The following is a 17,566-nucleotide window of genomic DNA, read 5'->3' on the forward strand; positions in this document are numbered from 1 at the left end:
AAAGAAGAAGAAGAAGAAGAAGAAGAAGAAGAAGAAGAAAGAGAAAAAAGAAAAAAAGGGAAAAAAATGACTGGAAACTTCATGGATCAAGTGGGAGAAAGGAGAGGAAGCCAGGAGCTAAGGCTCCAACCTCTCCGGAGCAAGTCCGCACCCTGGGGCAAGCAAAGCCAGGCAGCCCCTCATACCCAGCCTCCGACTGGGCAGAGGGCAGTCACAGTGGTCCAAGGGCCAGAGGGGCTGGGGCCAAAGAGTCACAGGAAATAGTCGGCCACTGGCTTTTTGGAGGGAATGCCACGTGTTTCTTGGGGTGCAGCCTCGAAGATAATGAAATCTTTCTGGAGGTGCTCATCCAGTTCTAAGATGGCTGCCACATTGCCACAGCTGGATTTAAGAAAAGTACAGTTAGCAACAGTTGGCCCAGATACCTACCCTCACCCCGGCTCCCAGCCCTGTCAGCTTACCGGTAGCAGTAATTAGGAGCTGACCATACAGTAAGCACAGTCTCATTGAAGTGCCACTTGTAACCTTCCATCACTAATTGGTGGGCACGGCAGATCATATCAATGTCGTTGGCTGCATTGAACTGGGCGACCACGTCACTGCCAAACAGGTAGCCTGCCCCACGGGGGCTCACTCCCCAGCCCGTTGTGTCTGAGACAAGACAAGGACAGAGTGTGGGCGCCTCTGGTTGTCTACTACACCAAGGAATTAGAAGCCTGTGCATCTTGCCTCATCAAGCAGAGGTTTGTTCTAGGGATCCTGGGAGACAGGGTCTAAATGCTAAAACAGAGAAGCTCTAAGGAGAAAAAATGCCCAGAGAGCCACTATGGTCAAGGTCTTTCCTGGTAGTTAAAGTCATTTTTGGCCACATGTGGCAGTCTGGAATAACACTGATGGGATCAAAGGGTATGCTTAGGACTGGTACTCAGAAAGCCTGGCTTTAAATCTCTATTCTGTCCCAACTAGAGGGGAACAATACACCACACAAAGGAACCCTCAGGGGCCATCATTCTAGGGGAAGGGTCTCACTTCCAAAGAAGCTACTGTCAAAGTCTATGACCTTTTCTCACCCAAGAAGCCAATGATTCAGAGCCTGAACAGAGCCTCTGAGCCATGAAAACTCATGAGCCAACCTACTATAGGCCTCAGCACACCATCATCTATGGTTTTTGCTCCTTGTGGAGCATCCAGTCAGGCAGGAGGAAGGCAAAAGCTAGTGTGGATCAACCTTGCCTTCCTCTCCCCAAACTATCCTGGCCTGACTCTTCTTCCTTCATATACTCGCTTAAATCCAGTCTCCACAGGCTAAAGGTAAAGCCAGCTCAGGTACTGCCCTCACCTTCAGGGTCAGACCACAGGAGGTCACACATGGGTCCATCATGGGGTACCTCTTGCTTTCGGTCAATCGTCCGGATCTGGTCCAAGGTCTGGATGGAAGGGGAAAGACCTCCATGCACACAGAAGATCTACAAGGGAAAGTAATATCAGTGGAAATATCAGTGGAAGCCCAGAGACTCACCACTGCCCCACCAGAGGGGATCCACAGTCAACCTACCTTGCCATCAATGATGGCAGACAAGCTGAGGTAGTCAAAGATCTCAGTACAGTAGCGCCATACAGTCACCGAACCATATTTCCGTAAGCACTCATCATAGAACCCATAGACCTGGGTAATCTGGCGACTCTCATGATTGCCCCGGATCAAAGTGATTCGGTCAGGATATCGAACCTAGGGAGAGCATCAAGCCAGGGCTGGTTCTAGTCTGTTTCCCAAACCCCTTCCCAAGTGTCTACCAGCCTCACTCACCCCTCACCATGATCTGTGTAGCCCAGATTCCTGCTGCCTCTTACATAATCATGACGTCCCTGACTGACAGGCTCCTGGGAGCTTTTTCTAGAGATGCACTACAAGACTGATTCCCCATCACCTGCCAGACTCAGGCTCCATCCCCATCCCCACCCCACTGTAGCCCCTCACCAATGAATTCTCCCAGTTTACTCAATTTCTGCTGCTTCCTGAACACAGCCTGTCTACTTCCCAGAACTCACATCACCAGCCTCTTCCTCAAGGGCTCGGAGATGGCCCCACTCATGGCAGCAGTCATGACCAGCCCCGCTAAGCACACAGTCCACAGCTACAGCAAAGTTCCAAGGTAGGTGACAGGAAAGGTGATGAGGGCAGCGAGTAGTGGCCAAGGTTCAGGCTCCAGGGGCCAAGGGTCCTCACCTTAAGAGCCAGCAGGAGGAGGAAGGTTTCAACACTGTAGAAACCACGGTCCACAAAGTCTCCCATGAAGAGGTAGTTGGTCTCAGGGACATCGCCACCTACCTGGGAGGAGGGATATGGCTCTGCTTGGCCCCAAATTATCTCCTCCCACTACAAGGCCAAAGAGCTGAGCCTCTTCTGTCACCCAAAGCCCATGCAGTCTAAGGCCTCTCAACGATCATACATTCCAGTCACCCCCAGTTTACAGCCCCAGTGTTCCCTAGCTCACTCTGAAGAGCTCCTTGAGGTCATAGAATTGTCCATGGATGTCACCGCATACCTGGAAAAGACAAATGTGGGTTGTCAGAGTGGACAAAGACACAAATCCTTTGTTCCTAGAGACAACCCTTCAAAACACCTGTTTCTTTCTATGCCAGCCAAGGCTGTATCACTCCATCTCAGGACTAAAATTCCACCTTCTAGCCCCAAGTGAGCCTGTTCTGGTGTCATCTATCACCCCACGCTGCTCTGGTGCAGGAGATGTGTTTCCTAGGAGACTCACAGCTTCACAAGACTGGTTTCATCTCTGTTTGCCCATATGTCCAGCAGAATTACTAACACACAGACATTGAGCCACAGACTAGAATCGTTTACCAAATCCAATTCTTCTGCCTTGGCCATGATAAATCAAAATTCCTACAGCATCCTTTCTTTCCTTGTAGTCTTGAGGTTAAAACCCAGGTTCTCTCCCATATACACTGGAAAAGCACTCAACCACTAAGCTGCAAGCTCTGCTCACCATCTAATTCTTGTATCGAGGCTCACCTGAAGATTGAGGAGCAGCAGAGACCTGGGGGGTGGGGGAGTTTCTAGCCTCTCATAAACTTAGGACTAAGTCAGGCTCCAAAGGACACAGAGTACTCACTGTTACTGGCGAGTCCACCCTTTGCACGTTGCTCTCTTCTACCAAGATCTCTCTGGAGACAGGAGAAGACCAGGGTCACCACAGCCAGGCCAGCCCAGCCCAATTCCTGACCTTTTTTAGAGGGAGGGAGGACATGAGGTAGTCCTTGAACCTCCATGGGACAGAAGGAAGTATGCACTGTCCCCATGATTTTGGTCAAAAAGCACTGACATCTACCACTCAACGCTTGCTCATGGCTCCTTGTTGCCAACTGAACAGACTCCAAGCTCTTACCCTCCTTCCCCTAATTAAGCCCCCCCAAGCATGCTGGGCCATTTTCAGCCTAGACACTCCCTGTGGCTCCTTCTCATGAGCACAGCACATATTCCTGAAAGGGAGGTCCCTTTCCCTCAGAACACTGACCTTACTCCCTTTCCCTACACCGTAAGGGCAAGGCCTAGGGCACAACGATCCCAGATGCACCTCGAAGGGTTGTGCTGTTCCTTCCAGCAGCATTACATTTTATTTATTTGTTCTGGAGACGGAGCCTCATTATGTATCCTTGGCTAGCCTGGATGTGTAACTAGATTGTGCAAACTAGGCTAGTCTCAAGCTCAAAAAATCTGCCTGTCTTTCTGCCTCATGTGTCCTAGGATTAAAGGACTGTGGCACTGTAACAGGAATTTACAGCTAAGGAATGGGATCTGGTGTAGCTGTTTTGCTACTTTGTGGTTTCTTTTTGTTTTGTTTTGTTTTTCCGAGACAGGGTTTCTCTGTGTAGCCCTGGTTGTCCTGGAACTCAGAAATCGCCTGCCTTTGCCTCCCAAGCGCTGGGATTAAAGGCATGCACCACCACTGCCTGGCTGTACTTTGTGGGTTCTTAACAATATCTCTTCTCTGGCTCAGCTCAGCACTGTGTTTTCTAACCCTACTTCTATGATGATTCCCCCAAAGACCTCCTTCTAGAATGGCGGCAGATCAAGCTAGAAACTTGCTGAACCTGGGAATCCAATTTCCAGAGGAGCAATACCAGCTTCTTTCACAGACCTCAAATCAGTACCAGGAACACATACATGGAATGTCAGCACTTGGTAGGTTAGGCAGAAAGATGAAGGTTATGCTTGGCTATGCAAGTTCAAGGCTAGCGTAAGATATGAGAGTTCCTGTTGATAGGCAAGATAGCATGGTGGGAGGGGCAAAAGGTTCCATGCCCCCAGATCAGCCTAAGAGACAGTAAGATCCTGCCTCCAAAACAAAGGCCTCACACCAAACATGCCAAGGGATGGCATGTAGCAAGAGAAAGCAAACTAGGACACCAGCTGTCACGTCCTCAATGGGTAACCTGCATCAAGTCACTGGTATCTAGAAGTTATGGCTTCCTACTCTGTAAAAAGAAACCATCACTTGAGAAACAGAGACAGATGGATCTCTCTGAGTTCAAGGCCAGGTGAGGCTCTACATGGGAGGACAGGCAGGCACACACAGGCTCTCCTGGCCTCACGGGTCTGGTTCAGAAGGGTAAGGACCAAGTCACCAGCCTCAACTGTTGTCTACATATTTACTCTACCCTATTTGAATATTCCTTCTCACTGTGCTGTCTGCTGCTCAAGAGCTTATCTTTCAAGGTCTTCCTTTTCTTAGAAGCACCTTGGTCACCCAAGGGTGACTGCACATGTCTTTAATCCCAGCACTTGGCAAAGGCAGAGGCAGAGGCAGGGGGATCTCTTGAGTTCAAGGCCAGCCCTGTCTACAGAGTGAGTTCCGGGACAAAGCAGGGCTACAAAGAGAAACCCTATCTCAGAAAAAAACAAAAACAAAACCAAACAAATGCCTTCCCCAAAGCTTCAGCTAGCTTCAGTCTTTGAATACACCATTATCACCCATATCCTCACCATAGAAACACCATCTCATGACTTACAACATCATGCTAAGTTCACTTCCCACTCAGATTCACTGAATAGTCACAACCGTTTTACTCAACACAACTTCTTCCATTTTACTGACTCCTAGACACTTCAAAATCACCACCAAACTGTCAGAGCTCAGACTCAAACCCACAGTCACTGCACCCCAAACCGGGATCCTGACTTACAACTTCCTTCTACTTGCCAGAGAACTCTGCGTCTCTCCATATCCACATCATGCTTAGCCCTTTTTTGGCTTCATTTCCTGAGCCAGAGTCTTATGTGATGGCCTTGACCTAGCTGAGGAGGACACTAAACCCCTCACTCTCCTCTCTTCACCTCCCAAGGGCTTGGATTAGAAGCCAAGCAGTGTTGGCTAACGCCTTTAATCCCAGCACTTGGGAGGCAGAGGCAGGCAGATTTCTGAGTTCAAGGCCATCCTGGTCTAAAGAGTGAGTTCCAGGACAGCCAGGGCTATAAAGAGAAACCTTGTCTCAAAAAACAAAAACAAACAAAAAACCAAAAATGTGTTGAGGCTGTGTGTGTGTTTTTAAATCTTCCTTTTTGAAAAGGCCTCAATTCAGTAAACCGAGCTGGTCTGAAACTCACATTCTATTCTAGCTTATTTATTGTTTTTCTCAGGATCCTAACTGAACACGAAAGTGGTTCGACTCCATCTTCCAGAATCATAACTAAAAGGATCCGTATTCACAGAACTGGCTTCAGATTCCATTCCTTCCTTGCTGGTAACTTTTTTGAACAATTGGAGTCCTTGTTTGTTAAACTAGACACAAAATTACTTTCTAAGGATTAATAGGATTGAGAGACTTTCGCAAATCACGTTTTGTTTTCTTGCCTTTGAACCAGCTTCTCATTCTTTAAGATCTGTCCCAGAACTCAGCCCCTCCAAGAAACTTTTTCTTTCGCCCCAGCAGGGCAAGCCGTTTTCCCTGAGTTCCCTAGAACTTCCTGCCACTTACTCCACTTACTTACTCCACTTCCTCGCTCTTACTCCACTAGAATCACAAACACAATCGACCCCGTAGTTCCTGGTGGGAAATGGCTCTCGGGATATCTCTCTGGGGAAGTTTCCGGGATTGGGCAAGCCCTAAGTTCTCAGCTGAGTTTGCCCAGCCGAAACCCCTGGGCGACCTGTTAGCCTCCCTCTTGCGGGCTCACCTGGCCTTAGCGCACAGGGCCTTGACTTCGCTCTCTTTGATAAGCTCGCAGCGCCGCAGCTGCTCGATCTGCCGGTCCAGGTCGCTGATTTCCGCCATGGCCCACCCCCCGGCGCGGGTCAGAGTCGGGGCCGCCGCCCCCTCCGGACCGCACAGGGGTCTCCTGGGAAAAGCGAAGACGAGCCCGCCAATCAGAGGGTCCGTGCGGGAGGGGGGACTCGATTCTGGGACCGCCCCCCCCTCCCCTCACGGCGGCCCAGGACCCTCCGCGTCCCGCTGCCCTGGCCGCACCCCGCCAACTCCCGTCGAACCCCGCGGGCCCGCGCTAAGGACGGTGGCCTAGAGGGGCCTCGGACAATTACCGCCGCTGAGACTCCGACTGAGTCTCTCCGACTCCCCACTTTCCCTCCGCTTTGGGCCTCCGCCACCGCCGCTTCTACTTCCGGCCTCGCCGCGGAAGCAAAGGGAAACCAGTTCTCTCGCGCGCCGGAAGTGACATAAACAAGTCACGCCTCTCTCGAGGCACTGGGAAGGAGAAACGCAGGAGCCGGAAGTGGGCGGGAGAAGTGGGTTTGAGAGGAGTATAGCTGTGCTTCACTTTTTCTGTTCGCCTGGTGACGTGAGCTGTGGTAGGCTTCTCATCTCACATTACACTTTTCCCTTGGCTGCTTTCTGTCTGCTTCTATTGCAGATCTCACGGATAAAACTGGCTTGTTCATCATTGCCTCTCCAGTATTTAGAATAAGGCCAAGTATTGCAGATATGCGTACATAGTTCTTCAGTGAATGGGCCTATCCTAGTCCACATTTCTTGCCGCGGTCCCAGAGAAACCTTGCCATGGAGGAGCTCCGAACCTAGGCCAGACATGGTGGTACACTTATTTGTACCAGGCTAAGGCCGGATCGTGGACTCTAGGCTGTCAAAGCTACAGAGAAAACACTCAGGAAAATAAATAAATTGTCACCAAGCCGGCTAACCTGATTTGGATCCCCAGGACCCATATGGTGATGAGAGAAAACACAGAGGCTTAAATCTAATTGGAAAAAAAAAATTAAGTGCCTACAATCTGGACACCAAGCTTGTTTCTACAACTCCTTTAATTCCAAAATATTTGACTCTTTTTTTTTTTTTTTTTAATATTTGACTTCATGACAGGGTTTCACTGTTGCTCAGAATAGCTCAGATTTCACAGCAAATCTCAACCCAGATGTTAAGCAACCACACCCAACATTACTTCCTATTGCCTGAACATAAGGTGGCAATGGGTTCGGAGGCTAGCTTGCTCACAGTTGAGGGCTAAGTCTAGAGTTTCAATCAAGGCTCAAATATGAATCCAGAAAAAGTGGTTTTCAAGTCTGGCTTTCACCTTTCGTTTACTGTTGCTGAAAGTCAAAAGTAACACAAAGAACAAGACCCAGTGCTCTCCAGATTCACAGTGCATGCACTCTGCTTCCTCTCTCTTTGCCTTTTGCTGTAGGCACAGTAGGTTATTCATCTTTCTTCTGCATACCATACTCCTCTTTTTCAGTATTCTATTGTCCCTCTCAATTTTGAACATTTTCTATGTACCTTAAGATCGTCTTATAGGGGGTGAGAGAGATGGCTCAGTGGTTAAAACTGACTGCTCTTCCAGCCAGTTGACCACCCGGGTTCAATTCCCAGCACCCACATGGCTGCTCACAACTCTAACTCCTGTTCCAGTGGACCCAACACACACACACACATTCAGTTCAAATACCAATGTATATAAAATAAAGATTCTCATTGGAGCTAGGGAGTAAAGACACATGCCTTTCAACCCAGTACTTGTAAAGCAGAGGAAGGTGGATCTTTCAGAGTTCAAGGCCAGTGTGGTCTACAGAGTTCCAGACAGCAAGGATACAGAATGATAGCCATTAAGGTGTGAGGCTAAAGTTTGGGGAAACCCTAGGGATTGAATTTTTTCCTTACAGCGATGGGGAAGAAACCAGACAGAGCCTTCAGGAAACATAATGGTTAAGACCAAACAAGTGTGTATTTACACCTAGAATCTCCAGTATACTTGAGGAATGGTGGGGCTGGAGAACTCTAGAGCACTTGCTGTTCTTCCAGAGAACCCACATGGTGGCTCACAACCATGAGGAAACCATGCATGCAAGGACACTGCCACTGAGTTATAGTCCCTAGCCCTCACTCCTTAGGGTTTCTTAATCTTGCCAAAAGTGAGCATTTGATACACTCCTTTTGGCCTCCAAGGGCATCAGACATACTGTATACATTCATTCATTAAGGCAGAACAGACACACTGTATACATACATTTATGCAGAACATTTTTAAAGGTACAATTATGCTCTATAACGTGGCAAGAATACCATTCTATTCTAGTATCAGGGAACATCAGCAGCTGAGGCTCCACTATGTGTATACACCTATGTCAATGCAGAAGAGGATTCTGATTTTCCAAAAGGTTCCATATTCCCACAAAAGCATAAATGTGTTAGTTTTATTTCCTCTTACAATCCTTGCCTAGTATTCACAAAGCCCCAGGTCGAATCTTAGCATGGTACCCTATGCCTGTAATTCCAGCACTCAGGAGGTAGAGGCAGAATATTAGGTGTTCAAAGCTACCTTCAATTAGATGTGGGCAGAACATCCCATAATACCATGTCTTTCTCAAAGCTCAGGTCAAAAAAACAAAACAAAACAAAACAAAACAAAACACCCACCAACCAACCTTCATCCTTTTACTGCCCAAGAAGGAACCCAAAGTAAGGCTTTTTCCTCAAGCCCTCCCCTACACCCTACAAGTCACGAACAACAGACTCCCCCTTAAATAGTTGTTTATTGGCAGTGGGCTGGAAGGGATGGCAGATTTAGCATTCACAGACAACACCGCACACACGAGGGCAGCAAGAGTGATGGGAAAGAGCCTGAAGACCCCTCTTCAATAGCAAGTGGGGGGGGCAGGGGCCTGGAGTGTTGATGGAGCAGCCTTAGGTCAGCTCTGGTTAGTAGGCATGGTTAGAGATGAACAGAGATTCACTGGCTGCAGCTCCAGACTGGCCACTTGGGGTATACTTTCCTTGACAAGCGAGGCTGTTGGCCTAAAAGGGAAGAGGAATCAGAATTCTCTTCTGAGTGCTCCCCCGCCCCCCGCCCAGGCACCTGTTCACACTTCCATGCCTGCCTTACCAGGGCTCGCTTGATGTACTCCTCCTGGGCTGCCTTCAGGTTCTCCTTCTTCCCACCCCAGGCCTTTAGAGCAGAGGCCTGCAGAGCTCGGCCATAGGAGAAAGTCAGGGCCCATGGCTTCAGCAGAGGACACTTGTTGATAGCGTTGAGGTTGATGGATGCCTCTTCCTCACTCTGCCCTCCAGACAGGAAAGTGACCCCTGGAGAACAAGCACAGAAGGGGGCTTTCATTAGAGATGCAGGGCAGAGAGAAACTTCAAGAAGTTTCCCTGAACAAAGTCAAATGTGATGGCACATCTACTTCACCAGGCCAAGGTAAGGGAGTGGGCCTCACCAGGGACAGCAGGGGGCACTGTGCGACGAAGTGCTGTGACCGTTGCCATGGCAATCTCCTCATTGGAAAATTTCTGGGTGCAAGCATGGCCAGGGGTGACCATGTTGGGCTTCAGCAATGTGCCTTCCAGATAGACATGGTGGTCACTCAGAGCCTTGTAGACAGCCGCCAGTACCTGAAACACAGCAGGATAAGGTGGAAAACTGGGATTACTTCAGTGGGGCCCAGCCGCCACATTACCCTGACCAGGTAGACGGGCAACCTACCTTCTCAGTTACATACTGGCAGCGCTTCAAGTCATGGTCTCCATCAGGAAGAATCTCAGGCTCCACAATGGGTACAATGCCATTCTGTGGGAAGGGCAGAGCAGTGAGGCCTCCTGACCAGGAATCTCACCTACAGCTAGCTCTACCACCATTAGTCATGAACTCAGCTGGAACTTAACTTCAAAGGCCTCAGCAGGTTATGGGACAAGCAGGCCTATCAATTGCCCATACACCTATTGCCACCTCTGCATTGCAGAGTGGCCTCCACTGATGCATAGTTGGTATTGAGAACAGTTGCTCTGGGGGAGACAGATATCTTGGCAGATGGACAGAAAGCTAGCCCACACTGCACCAAATGTGTTAGGAAGTGGCCAATTGTGGGCCCGTAGTCCAGTCCCACCTGCTGGCAGATGCTGGCATAACGGGCCAGAACATTGGCATTTTCCATGATGGCAAGGGCGGAGGGAGTATGTTCCCCAATCTTTAGCACACAGCGCCACTTGGCGAAGTCGGCTCCATCCTTCTTATACTGGGCACAGCGTTCAGACAGCCCATCCAGCCCTGAAGAGGAGGAATAAAGTGAAGGTTTGTGATCAGATTCACTCTGGAACTCTGGTGAGCTGGTGGAGAAGGGAAGGAGGCAGATTATTCTTACCTTGAGTAGTAGTCTCGCCATTGGTTCCTGCCAGGGGCACCACACCCTTATCTACCTGCCAGGGAGGAAGGAGAATAGCAGTCAGATCTATGGCCCTTTTCTCCTCTACCCAGCCCCAACTTCATTCCTCACTGCAGCCTCTCAGGGCCTGCAAATATTTTTACGAGGAAAGGTATGTGTATTATTTGAGAGGAATATTAACTGGACTAGAGGGACCTGGTGCTACCTCCCACCGAGAAAACCATTTCACTCCTTCACTTTTAGTTTTTCATCCATAGACATGAAATCACCCCAGAATCACATGGAGACCATTAAGTTGGCAACAGAGTACCTGCCTAACATGCACAAGGACCTAAGTTCATCCTGAACACCGACAAAAAAATTATGCTGAATACATCCATACCCGTCTCTAGGCCTGTTAACCCAATATTCACCCCTCCCTATTAATCCCATTCTCCAGAGCCTTCTCTAATCTTACACCCCAGAGCCTGCCCCCATTACCTTAATGCCCACAACACCACCCTTGGACTTGATGACTTGGGGGAAGGGACGTCCATCATCTGCCTTCTGGTACAGTGTCTCGTGGAAGAGGATCACCCCCCCAATGCAGGGATTCACACGGTCATCAGCAGTCAGCAGCAGCTGGCGGTAGAAGCGCCTGTTCTCCTCTGTGTTTTCGGTGCCAATGGACTGCAGGCGCTTGGCAATGCTTCCTGAAGGGAGGGTCATGTGGGAAGATAAGGGGATCAGCCTGGTACCTCCAACCTTGGGCCCTCCTCCCCCTTTCTTCTGCCTGTACCGCACCAGTGGACTCGTCTGCAGCCAGGATGCCCTTGCCCGGAGCCACAATTCGGTGAGCGATGTCAGCCAGCTCCTTCTTCTGCTCCGGGGTCAGTGCTGGGTATGGGTAGGGCATGGTGCCGGTGGTATTACTCTCCTGGGTGAGGGAGACAGACAGGGACAAGTGTTTAGTTGGGTCATCCTATGGTCTCCCCAGGTGACAAAGCTTCCCTGGAGGCCAGGGCAATAGCCCCCACCTCCCCTGCCCCACTCCCTGAGGTCCTGGGATACTTCCTGTCCCAGAGCTCTCCCCTGCACCCGACTTCCCTATACTAGACCTGCCTCTTCCTGTACCTTTCCTAACTCTGTCTGTTGCTGGGTGTTGCCCAGCTCAGAGTGGGGTTGCTCACTGGCAACTGGGGGAAAGGAAAAAGCCAGAGCCAGGGACAGGCGGGTCATGTTGAAGCTGGACCCATCTGGCCTGCGCGTTGCCATGGGTCACCTTGCCTAGAAACAAAATTGAACCGGGGAATATTTTAGAATTTAAGGATCAGGAATAGGGCAGAGAACCTAACAACCTCATCTGAGAGCCCAAGAAAGAAATGATCTGTGCTTAAAGCCACGTAGCAACCCAAAGGGGAGAGCTAAGAGAGAACCAAGATTTCCCGACTGAGGTGGGGCGCCTCTAATCCACCCAGAGCCGGTCCAGGCTTCAAGGACACCCCAAGGTCAGGCTTCTCTCTTCTCGGTGGTTGCAGGGGAGGAGCTCGAGGAAAAGTATATTAGGAAAAACACTGGGCCATTAGAAACACAGAAAAGGGGCTATGGAGCCCAGGTAGAAGGAAACCTTTGCCTCCATACTGTTAGAAGAATCCGGGCCGGGAAAGGATGTACAAGGCACGTGCTGTTCGTGCAGTCATACCGCTACAGCGGTTCCAGGCTCAGAATCAAGGTCACAGATAAGGAAAGATAGTAAAGTGTTAATGGGCCACAGAGAGCCGCAGCTGAGTTTAGCCCTCTCTCCAGGGGCTCCCCGGAAAGGAAACCAAATTCCTCCACCCCATCGCAGAAACCCTGAGATGGTATAAGAGCCGATCGCCCCCCTCTCCCATCGCTTGAGATCTCTTGAATAGGCAAAGGGACCCTGATGCTTTGCATAACGGAGACTTTTTGCAAAAATAAAGAGGGGTCTGTTTTTCCACCTCATCTTGCTTCCTCCCCCGGCATGACTCAGCGTGCTGAGCTGCTGCGTGGCGCAGCGAACCGCCAGGGCACAGGCCGGAGAATCCGGGCTGGGGACAAGCGTGGGGGTAGAGAAGGGAGAAGTGAGGGGCCGTGGGGAAGACGGCTCTGCACTGCCCGCCACCGGCCCAAGATCCTAACCCCATAGACCCTTCCCCGAGCACGTGTCAAATGGCGCTCACCTGGCACAGGACGAGGTGGGTCTGCCGAGTACGCCGGTGGTTAGGCGAAAGGACTAAGGAGGGAACGCGGCTAGGGTCACCAGAACCTCGTTCTGCGGCGCGTTCCAAGAGAACGCAGCCTATTCAGCTGGGGTGGGGGGGACGGGAGGCGGGGCCCCGGACATTTAAAGGCGCCGCTCCGCCCTCTGCAGGTTTTTTCCTTGCAGGGACGCAAGCCGTCCAATTGCAGGCGGGCCCTGTGCACGGCACCGCCCCAAGATGCTATGATAGGAGGCGGCACTGGGGAGGAGACAAGCGGATAGAACTCGATCCCTCCTCCGACCCGCTAGGACGTGACTCGAGCCACATCCCGCCGGTCACCAGGCCCTTCCCCCCCCAGAGCCCCCCCAGCCCTTGCCAGGCGCGCGCGCGAGCATCGTGACTCAGCCGGAATGTGGGTTGGCTAGGAATTGGGAGGGGGTCAGAGTGAGATGATGGCGGGCCTCTCCTCCTAGACCCCTGGCTTCCGGCCTGTGCAGTTGCAGCCTGACGTCACTGCAAAGAACACAGAGGTTCCGAGCATGCCTGCCTGCCTGCCTGCCTGCCTGGCTCGGCGCTTGGCTAAAAAAAAAAAAAAGCAGGGCGCGTTCGATCTCTCCTAGGCCAGAGTACGCACAAGGAGACGGAGAGGGCGGCGCAGCTGACCTGGTACGCAGGCAAAGCCTTCCCGAACTAGTGTGCCGGCCACATCGCAACAGAGTGGCGTAGCCTGGCCTGGCCTTGCCTATTTGCCTAGCAGATTGGCGGGAGTCACCACCCGCGAGTTAAACACACCCTGTTTGAGGAAATGACCGACAAGGACTGGCCCAAGCCAGACCGGTCTTTCCCGAACCTGATTTCCTTCTCCAAAATAAAAAGTCCGTCTCAGAGCACTCAGTCACCCCTGTTACTCTCAGAGCACTCATTTCCCTCAGGCCCCAATCCACAATCCCCATTCCCATCCTGCAACCCGGATAGCGGCCCACCTGTGGCGCAGTGGAAGAAGCCGCAGAGCCTGGTCAGCTGCGAGTGAGCCCCGCCGTACAGGGCTGGGTTATAAGGCAGCTCCTACCCTCCACCCCTTCCCTACACACCCCCGCACCAGTGTCCCGGACCTTCTCGGTAACCCCTGCCCTTTCCCCACCACGAATCCCGCGGCAGGGACCTATATTTAGGGAAACCTGAGGCTCCTGACATTCATCCCTACGTGGGGGGTGGGAGGGGGAGGAGGAGAAGAGGAAGCTTTGGTTTGCCTTGAGAGGAGGTGCCACTGCTCACTCACCGGTCTTTAGAGGAACCTCTTCCTTGGAAATACCGTGAAATTAGTCGAAAAATCAATCTCGGGTCCGGGATCTGTAAGGCAGAACAAAAAGGGAAAACATCTAGATGTTACCTTCCGACTCCTGATTCCCTCCTTCCTTGATTCTGGTAAATGCTGGTGGTTGTACTTTTTTTTCTAAAGGAGAGCAGAAGCAGGCAGGATACTTACCTCTTAAAATAACCAGGAGTCAATAGGCAGGGCGTGGCTGGCCATCCTTTTATCCTGATAGTCCAGGTTGGCAGAACCCTCCCACAATGTTGCCTGGGTAAGCAATGTCCTGCATCCTCACCTTCACATACAGTAGTTTATCAGGGAAGGGAGGGGAAGAAAGGCGGGGCACTGGCCAGAACACCAGGTCCTTTTCAGTTGTCCAAGGGCTCTCAGAATCCTGCCTTTCAGGGAACCAAGCCCTCCACTCAAGCTTCCCAGGTAGTTAGGCTGGGCCTGCCATCCATAGCTCCAGTGCCTGAGTAGTAGTGTCCTAAGAGTCATAGAGGGGGCCCTGGGGGCTGGCCACTCTCCCAGCCCCATCTTTCATCTGAGCTTGATCTCGAAACAGAGGCAGTTGAGGCTCTGGCAGTCTGGGAGCTGGCAGGCACAGGCACAGTCACACAATGGGCAGCATCGAGGGCACTGAGGGGCCCAACCCTGGAGAAGAGAGATGTAGATAAGCAGAGGGGCTGAGGAGGCCCCACCGCCCAGTGGGACAGAGGAACAAAGCACTGGGAACAAAGCGATCCTCCATGTTGAACACCAGCAGTGACATAGTACTCTAACCTACTCTGTTCCAGGATGCGAGCTCTAGGAATGTGGATGTTAGCATCTGTCTCAAAGATGAAGATGTGTGTGTGTGTGTGTGTGCACGTGCGCCACACACACACACATAGTAGGTATACTCTACTCTCAAAGCCCTATGCAACCTAGAGGAAGTCAAGACCGGAAACATGTTTCGATCCTCATGAAGATAATTTCTGGGTTTTGGACTTCCTTGCTGGCATGAAACCAAAGTATAAGATCTTCTTCCTTTCCTTATGAGACAGGCTCTCACTCCACAGCTCAGATTAGTCTAGAACTATGAAACGCAGGGCTGGCCTCAAAATCATGGCAATCCTCTTACTTCAACCTACTAAGTACTGGGGTTTCTCTTGTCCTGTTTTGAGACTGGGTTTCACTGTATGGTCTGGCTGTCATGGAATTCACTCACTTCCTAGTGCTGAAGCAGACAGAGATCTCTGAGTTTGGACCAGCCTGATCTACATATTGAGTTCCAGGACAGCCAGGGCAGTGGTTCCCAACCTTCCTAATGCAACCTTCCTTTAATATGGTTTTCCTCATGGTGTGGTGACCACACCATGGTCACTACTATTGCTGCTTCACAACAGTAATTTTGCTGTTATGAATCATAAATATCTGGTTTTTGATAAGCTTAGATCAGCCCTGCATAAGTTAATACCCACCCCCACCCCGCAAAGGGTCATGACCCCACTGACAGAAAGGGCCCCTATCTAAACCATGTGTCCTGACTTGAGCCCATTTTAGTCCCAGCACCCAGGAAGGTGAAGGCAAGCAGATGAGAAGCCTAAGCCAGCCCAAGCAACAGAAGACAAGACAAACAAACAATAGGAAAAACAAAAAACAAACAAGCAAAAAACCACAAATGGCTGAATCGATGGCTCAGCGGTTAAGAGCAATGGCTGCTCTTCCAGAGGACCTGAGTTCAGTTCCCAGCACTTATATATAATAGCTCACAACCATCCTGACTCCAGATTCCAAGTTCCTGGGGTCCTGGCACTTTCTTCTGACTTCCTCAGGCACATACATGTCACACAGCCAGGCAAAACATTCATAGAGATAAAATAAATCTTGGGGTGGGGGTGGGGGTGGGGGTTTCCTCAGTGATGAGTTGAACTTGGGATGTCATGGAAGCACGAGGCAAGCACTCTGTTTCTAAGCTACCCTGAATGGGGATCACACTTATGGGGTGGGGGGCTCGTCACAAAATAATGAAATAGAAACTCAGAGATTTGCCCAAAAGAATACAACCAGCAAGAGAAACTGGTTTGACTAGAGTTGCTTCCCCTCCCCTCGGCCCTTGGGTTCTCAGTGCCTGCCCTCCCAAGGCCAGGAATGTCGGCTTCATTCTAAGGCTTCAAAGGCAAGGACAGTTGGTCTCATGTTCTCTCTTTAGTATGAGGACTCATGCTCAGCAGGTGATTAGTGCTGAACCTATGAATTAAGCTAGGCATATCACTTTACTGTCTTTAGGCAAAGGCAGAGGCCTCTCTATCTGTCTCATGGACATAATGTCCTGAGATATAGGAACATTCACCCCTGTAACCCATGGCTCCTCTAACCTGAGACAGAAACGATCTACAACTGCCCCAGGCATGGATGGGAGGCAGGCCAAGGCCCTGGAGTGGACATACCCAGCATGGCTGTGTGACAGAGACTGGCTCCTTGAGGCCACGAGCAAAGCTAGTGACAGCCACAGTTGCACAGTTCAATCAGAGGCCAGGGCCAAGCCAGGAATAGGGAAATGACCTTTCCAGCAGCTGAGGTTTCGGGGTACGGTGTCAGATGGCCAGTGAAATCAGCTGTTAGGGGGGGAAGGGGGGAGAACGGGGGGGGGAACCAGTCAGGGAAAGGGGTCTAACTTGGGCCGAGTTACCACCAACAGGAGGAGAAGGCTATAGATGTAATGGTGGAAGGGAGAGAGAAATGTTTTTCTTGTGTGTGGTTTGGGGGCATCTCTGGAGATCAAGTTGGGTCTGTGGGTTTCTAGAAGACCAAACCATCACTCTGTGTACAGAGCCACTAGCCAGAACACTTCACAGCCCTTACCTCAGAAAAGGGGGTATTAAAAGCATTTCTTGGCTCCATTCATGGAAGGGTTTAGTCCAGCCATTAAAAACTAGCTAATGGATGTCTTGACTCTCACAAGCAAAGGTTTCTGGAAGAGCTCCACTGTTTAAGTACATTAAAAGAGGACTCTGTAGCCAGTTAACCTTGTATTTCTAAGGCTCTTGGGTAGGGTTTATATTTGGACCTTAGGAGGACCAGACATTTTTACTGACTAGTTAGTGCTTAAGCCCTAGAGTCAAAAATGCCTATATGTGAATTCTGCCTGATTAAATCATGTTTTGAGCTTCAGTTTCCTCATCTCTGAAACAGACACAGGACTTAATTTTCAGTGTGTCAATGGGCAGAGCTGAGCTCCTTAGTGCTCAGTGATGGGAGCCATTGCACATCACAGTTCTGGTTTCCCTCAGCAATCTGTTTTTCTCCACTCAGTGTGTAGCCCTGGCTGGCCTGGAGCTCACTGTGTAAATCAGGCTGCCCTGGAATACAGAGATCCATTTGCTTCTCCCTCCTGAGTGTTGGAATCAAAGGCTACAATGCCCAGC

General features: G+C 50.6%; 3 protein-coding genes across 18 annotated transcripts in view; all 3 read right to left on the bottom strand.

Annotated features, from left to right (window-relative positions):
• Window positions 1–46: 46 nt before the first annotated feature.
• On the bottom strand, window positions 47–6,670 carry Ppp4c (protein phosphatase 4 catalytic subunit). The gene is made up of 9 exons (XM_031388300.1): window positions 6,555–6,670; window positions 6,194–6,355; window positions 3,132–3,183; window positions 2,496–2,546; window positions 2,228–2,329; window positions 1,556–1,729; window positions 1,340–1,466; window positions 462–651; window positions 47–381 (listed from the first exon to the last, which is right to left on the bottom strand). The coding sequence occupies exons 2-9, from the start codon at window positions 6,289–6,291 to the stop codon at window positions 252–254; spliced, it is 924 nt and encodes a 307-aa protein (XP_031244160.1). The 5' UTR covers window positions 6,292–6,355; window positions 6,555–6,670; the 3' UTR covers window positions 47–251.
• Window positions 6,671–8,995: 2,325 nt separating this feature from the next.
• Window positions 8,996–14,489, bottom strand: Aldoa (aldolase, fructose-bisphosphate A). Of its 5 annotated transcripts, XM_031388296.1 has the most exons (11): window positions 14,331–14,489; window positions 14,124–14,194; window positions 11,754–11,906; window positions 11,424–11,556; window positions 11,121–11,332; window positions 10,620–10,674; window positions 10,365–10,525; window positions 9,965–10,048; window positions 9,699–9,873; window positions 9,365–9,564; window positions 8,996–9,276 (listed from the first exon to the last, which is right to left on the bottom strand). In XM_031388296.1, the coding sequence occupies exons 3-11, from the start codon at window positions 11,892–11,894 to the stop codon at window positions 9,181–9,183; spliced, it is 1,257 nt and encodes a 418-aa protein (XP_031244156.1). In that variant the 5' UTR covers window positions 11,895–11,906; window positions 14,124–14,194; window positions 14,331–14,489; the 3' UTR covers window positions 8,996–9,180. The 5 variants fall into 5 exon arrangements, with proteins under 5 accessions (XP_031244156.1, XP_031244159.1, XP_031244155.1 ...); XM_031388299.1 differs by lacking the exon at window positions 11,754–11,906; XM_031388295.1 differs by lacking the exons at window positions 14,124–14,194; window positions 14,331–14,489 and adding an exon at window positions 12,824–12,971.
• A 126-nt stretch (window positions 14,490–14,615) lies between these two features.
• LOC116102976 (uncharaterized LOC112694756 homolog) overlaps window positions 14,616–17,566 on the bottom strand; it is an 8,484-nt gene continuing 5,533 nt past the window's right edge. For all 12 annotated transcript variants that reach the window (XM_031388311.1, XM_031388307.1, XM_031388312.1 and 9 more), the window contains one exon: window positions 14,616–14,810. In XM_031388311.1, the coding sequence (XP_031244171.1) occupies window positions 14,697–14,810 (114 nt within the window). In that variant the 3' untranslated portion in view covers window positions 14,616–14,696. The remainder of the gene's footprint in view (window positions 14,811–17,566) is intronic.

Source organism: Mastomys coucha, unplaced genomic scaffold (assembly GCF_008632895.1).
Source record: "Mastomys coucha isolate ucsf_1 unplaced genomic scaffold, UCSF_Mcou_1 pScaffold21, whole genome shotgun sequence".
Classification (NCBI taxonomy): Eukaryota; Metazoa; Chordata; class Mammalia; order Rodentia; family Muridae; genus Mastomys; species Mastomys coucha.

What these genes read in the sequence shown, in the direction of transcription:
- Ppp4c (XM_031388300.1), bottom strand. Translation starts at nt 6,291, where the DNA reads ATGGCGGAAATCAGCGACCTGGACCGGCAGATCGAGCAGCTGCGGCGC. An exon ending in GCCCTGTGCGCTAAGGCCAG is followed by an intron (nt 3,184 to 6,193) that starts GTGAGCCCGCAA and finishes TCCTGTCTCCAG; the next exon opens with AGAGATCTTGGTAGAAGAGA. An exon ending in CCTGTGGTCTGACCCTGAAG is followed by an intron (nt 652 to 1,339) that starts GTGAGGGCAGTA and finishes GTCTTGTCTCAG; the next exon opens with ACACAACGGGCTGGGGAGTG.
- Aldoa (XM_031388296.1), bottom strand. Translation starts at nt 11,894, where the DNA reads ATGGCAACGCGCAGGCCAGATGGGTCCAGCTTCAACATGACCCGCCTG. An exon ending in AACAGACAGAGTTAGGAAAG is followed by an intron (nt 11,557 to 11,753) that starts GTACAGGAAGAG and finishes TCCCTCACCCAG; the next exon opens with GAGAGTAATACCACCGGCAC. An exon ending in GGCTGCAGACGAGTCCACTG is followed by an intron (nt 11,333 to 11,423) that starts GTGCGGTACAGG and finishes CCCTCCCTTCAG; the next exon opens with GAAGCATTGCCAAGCGCCTG.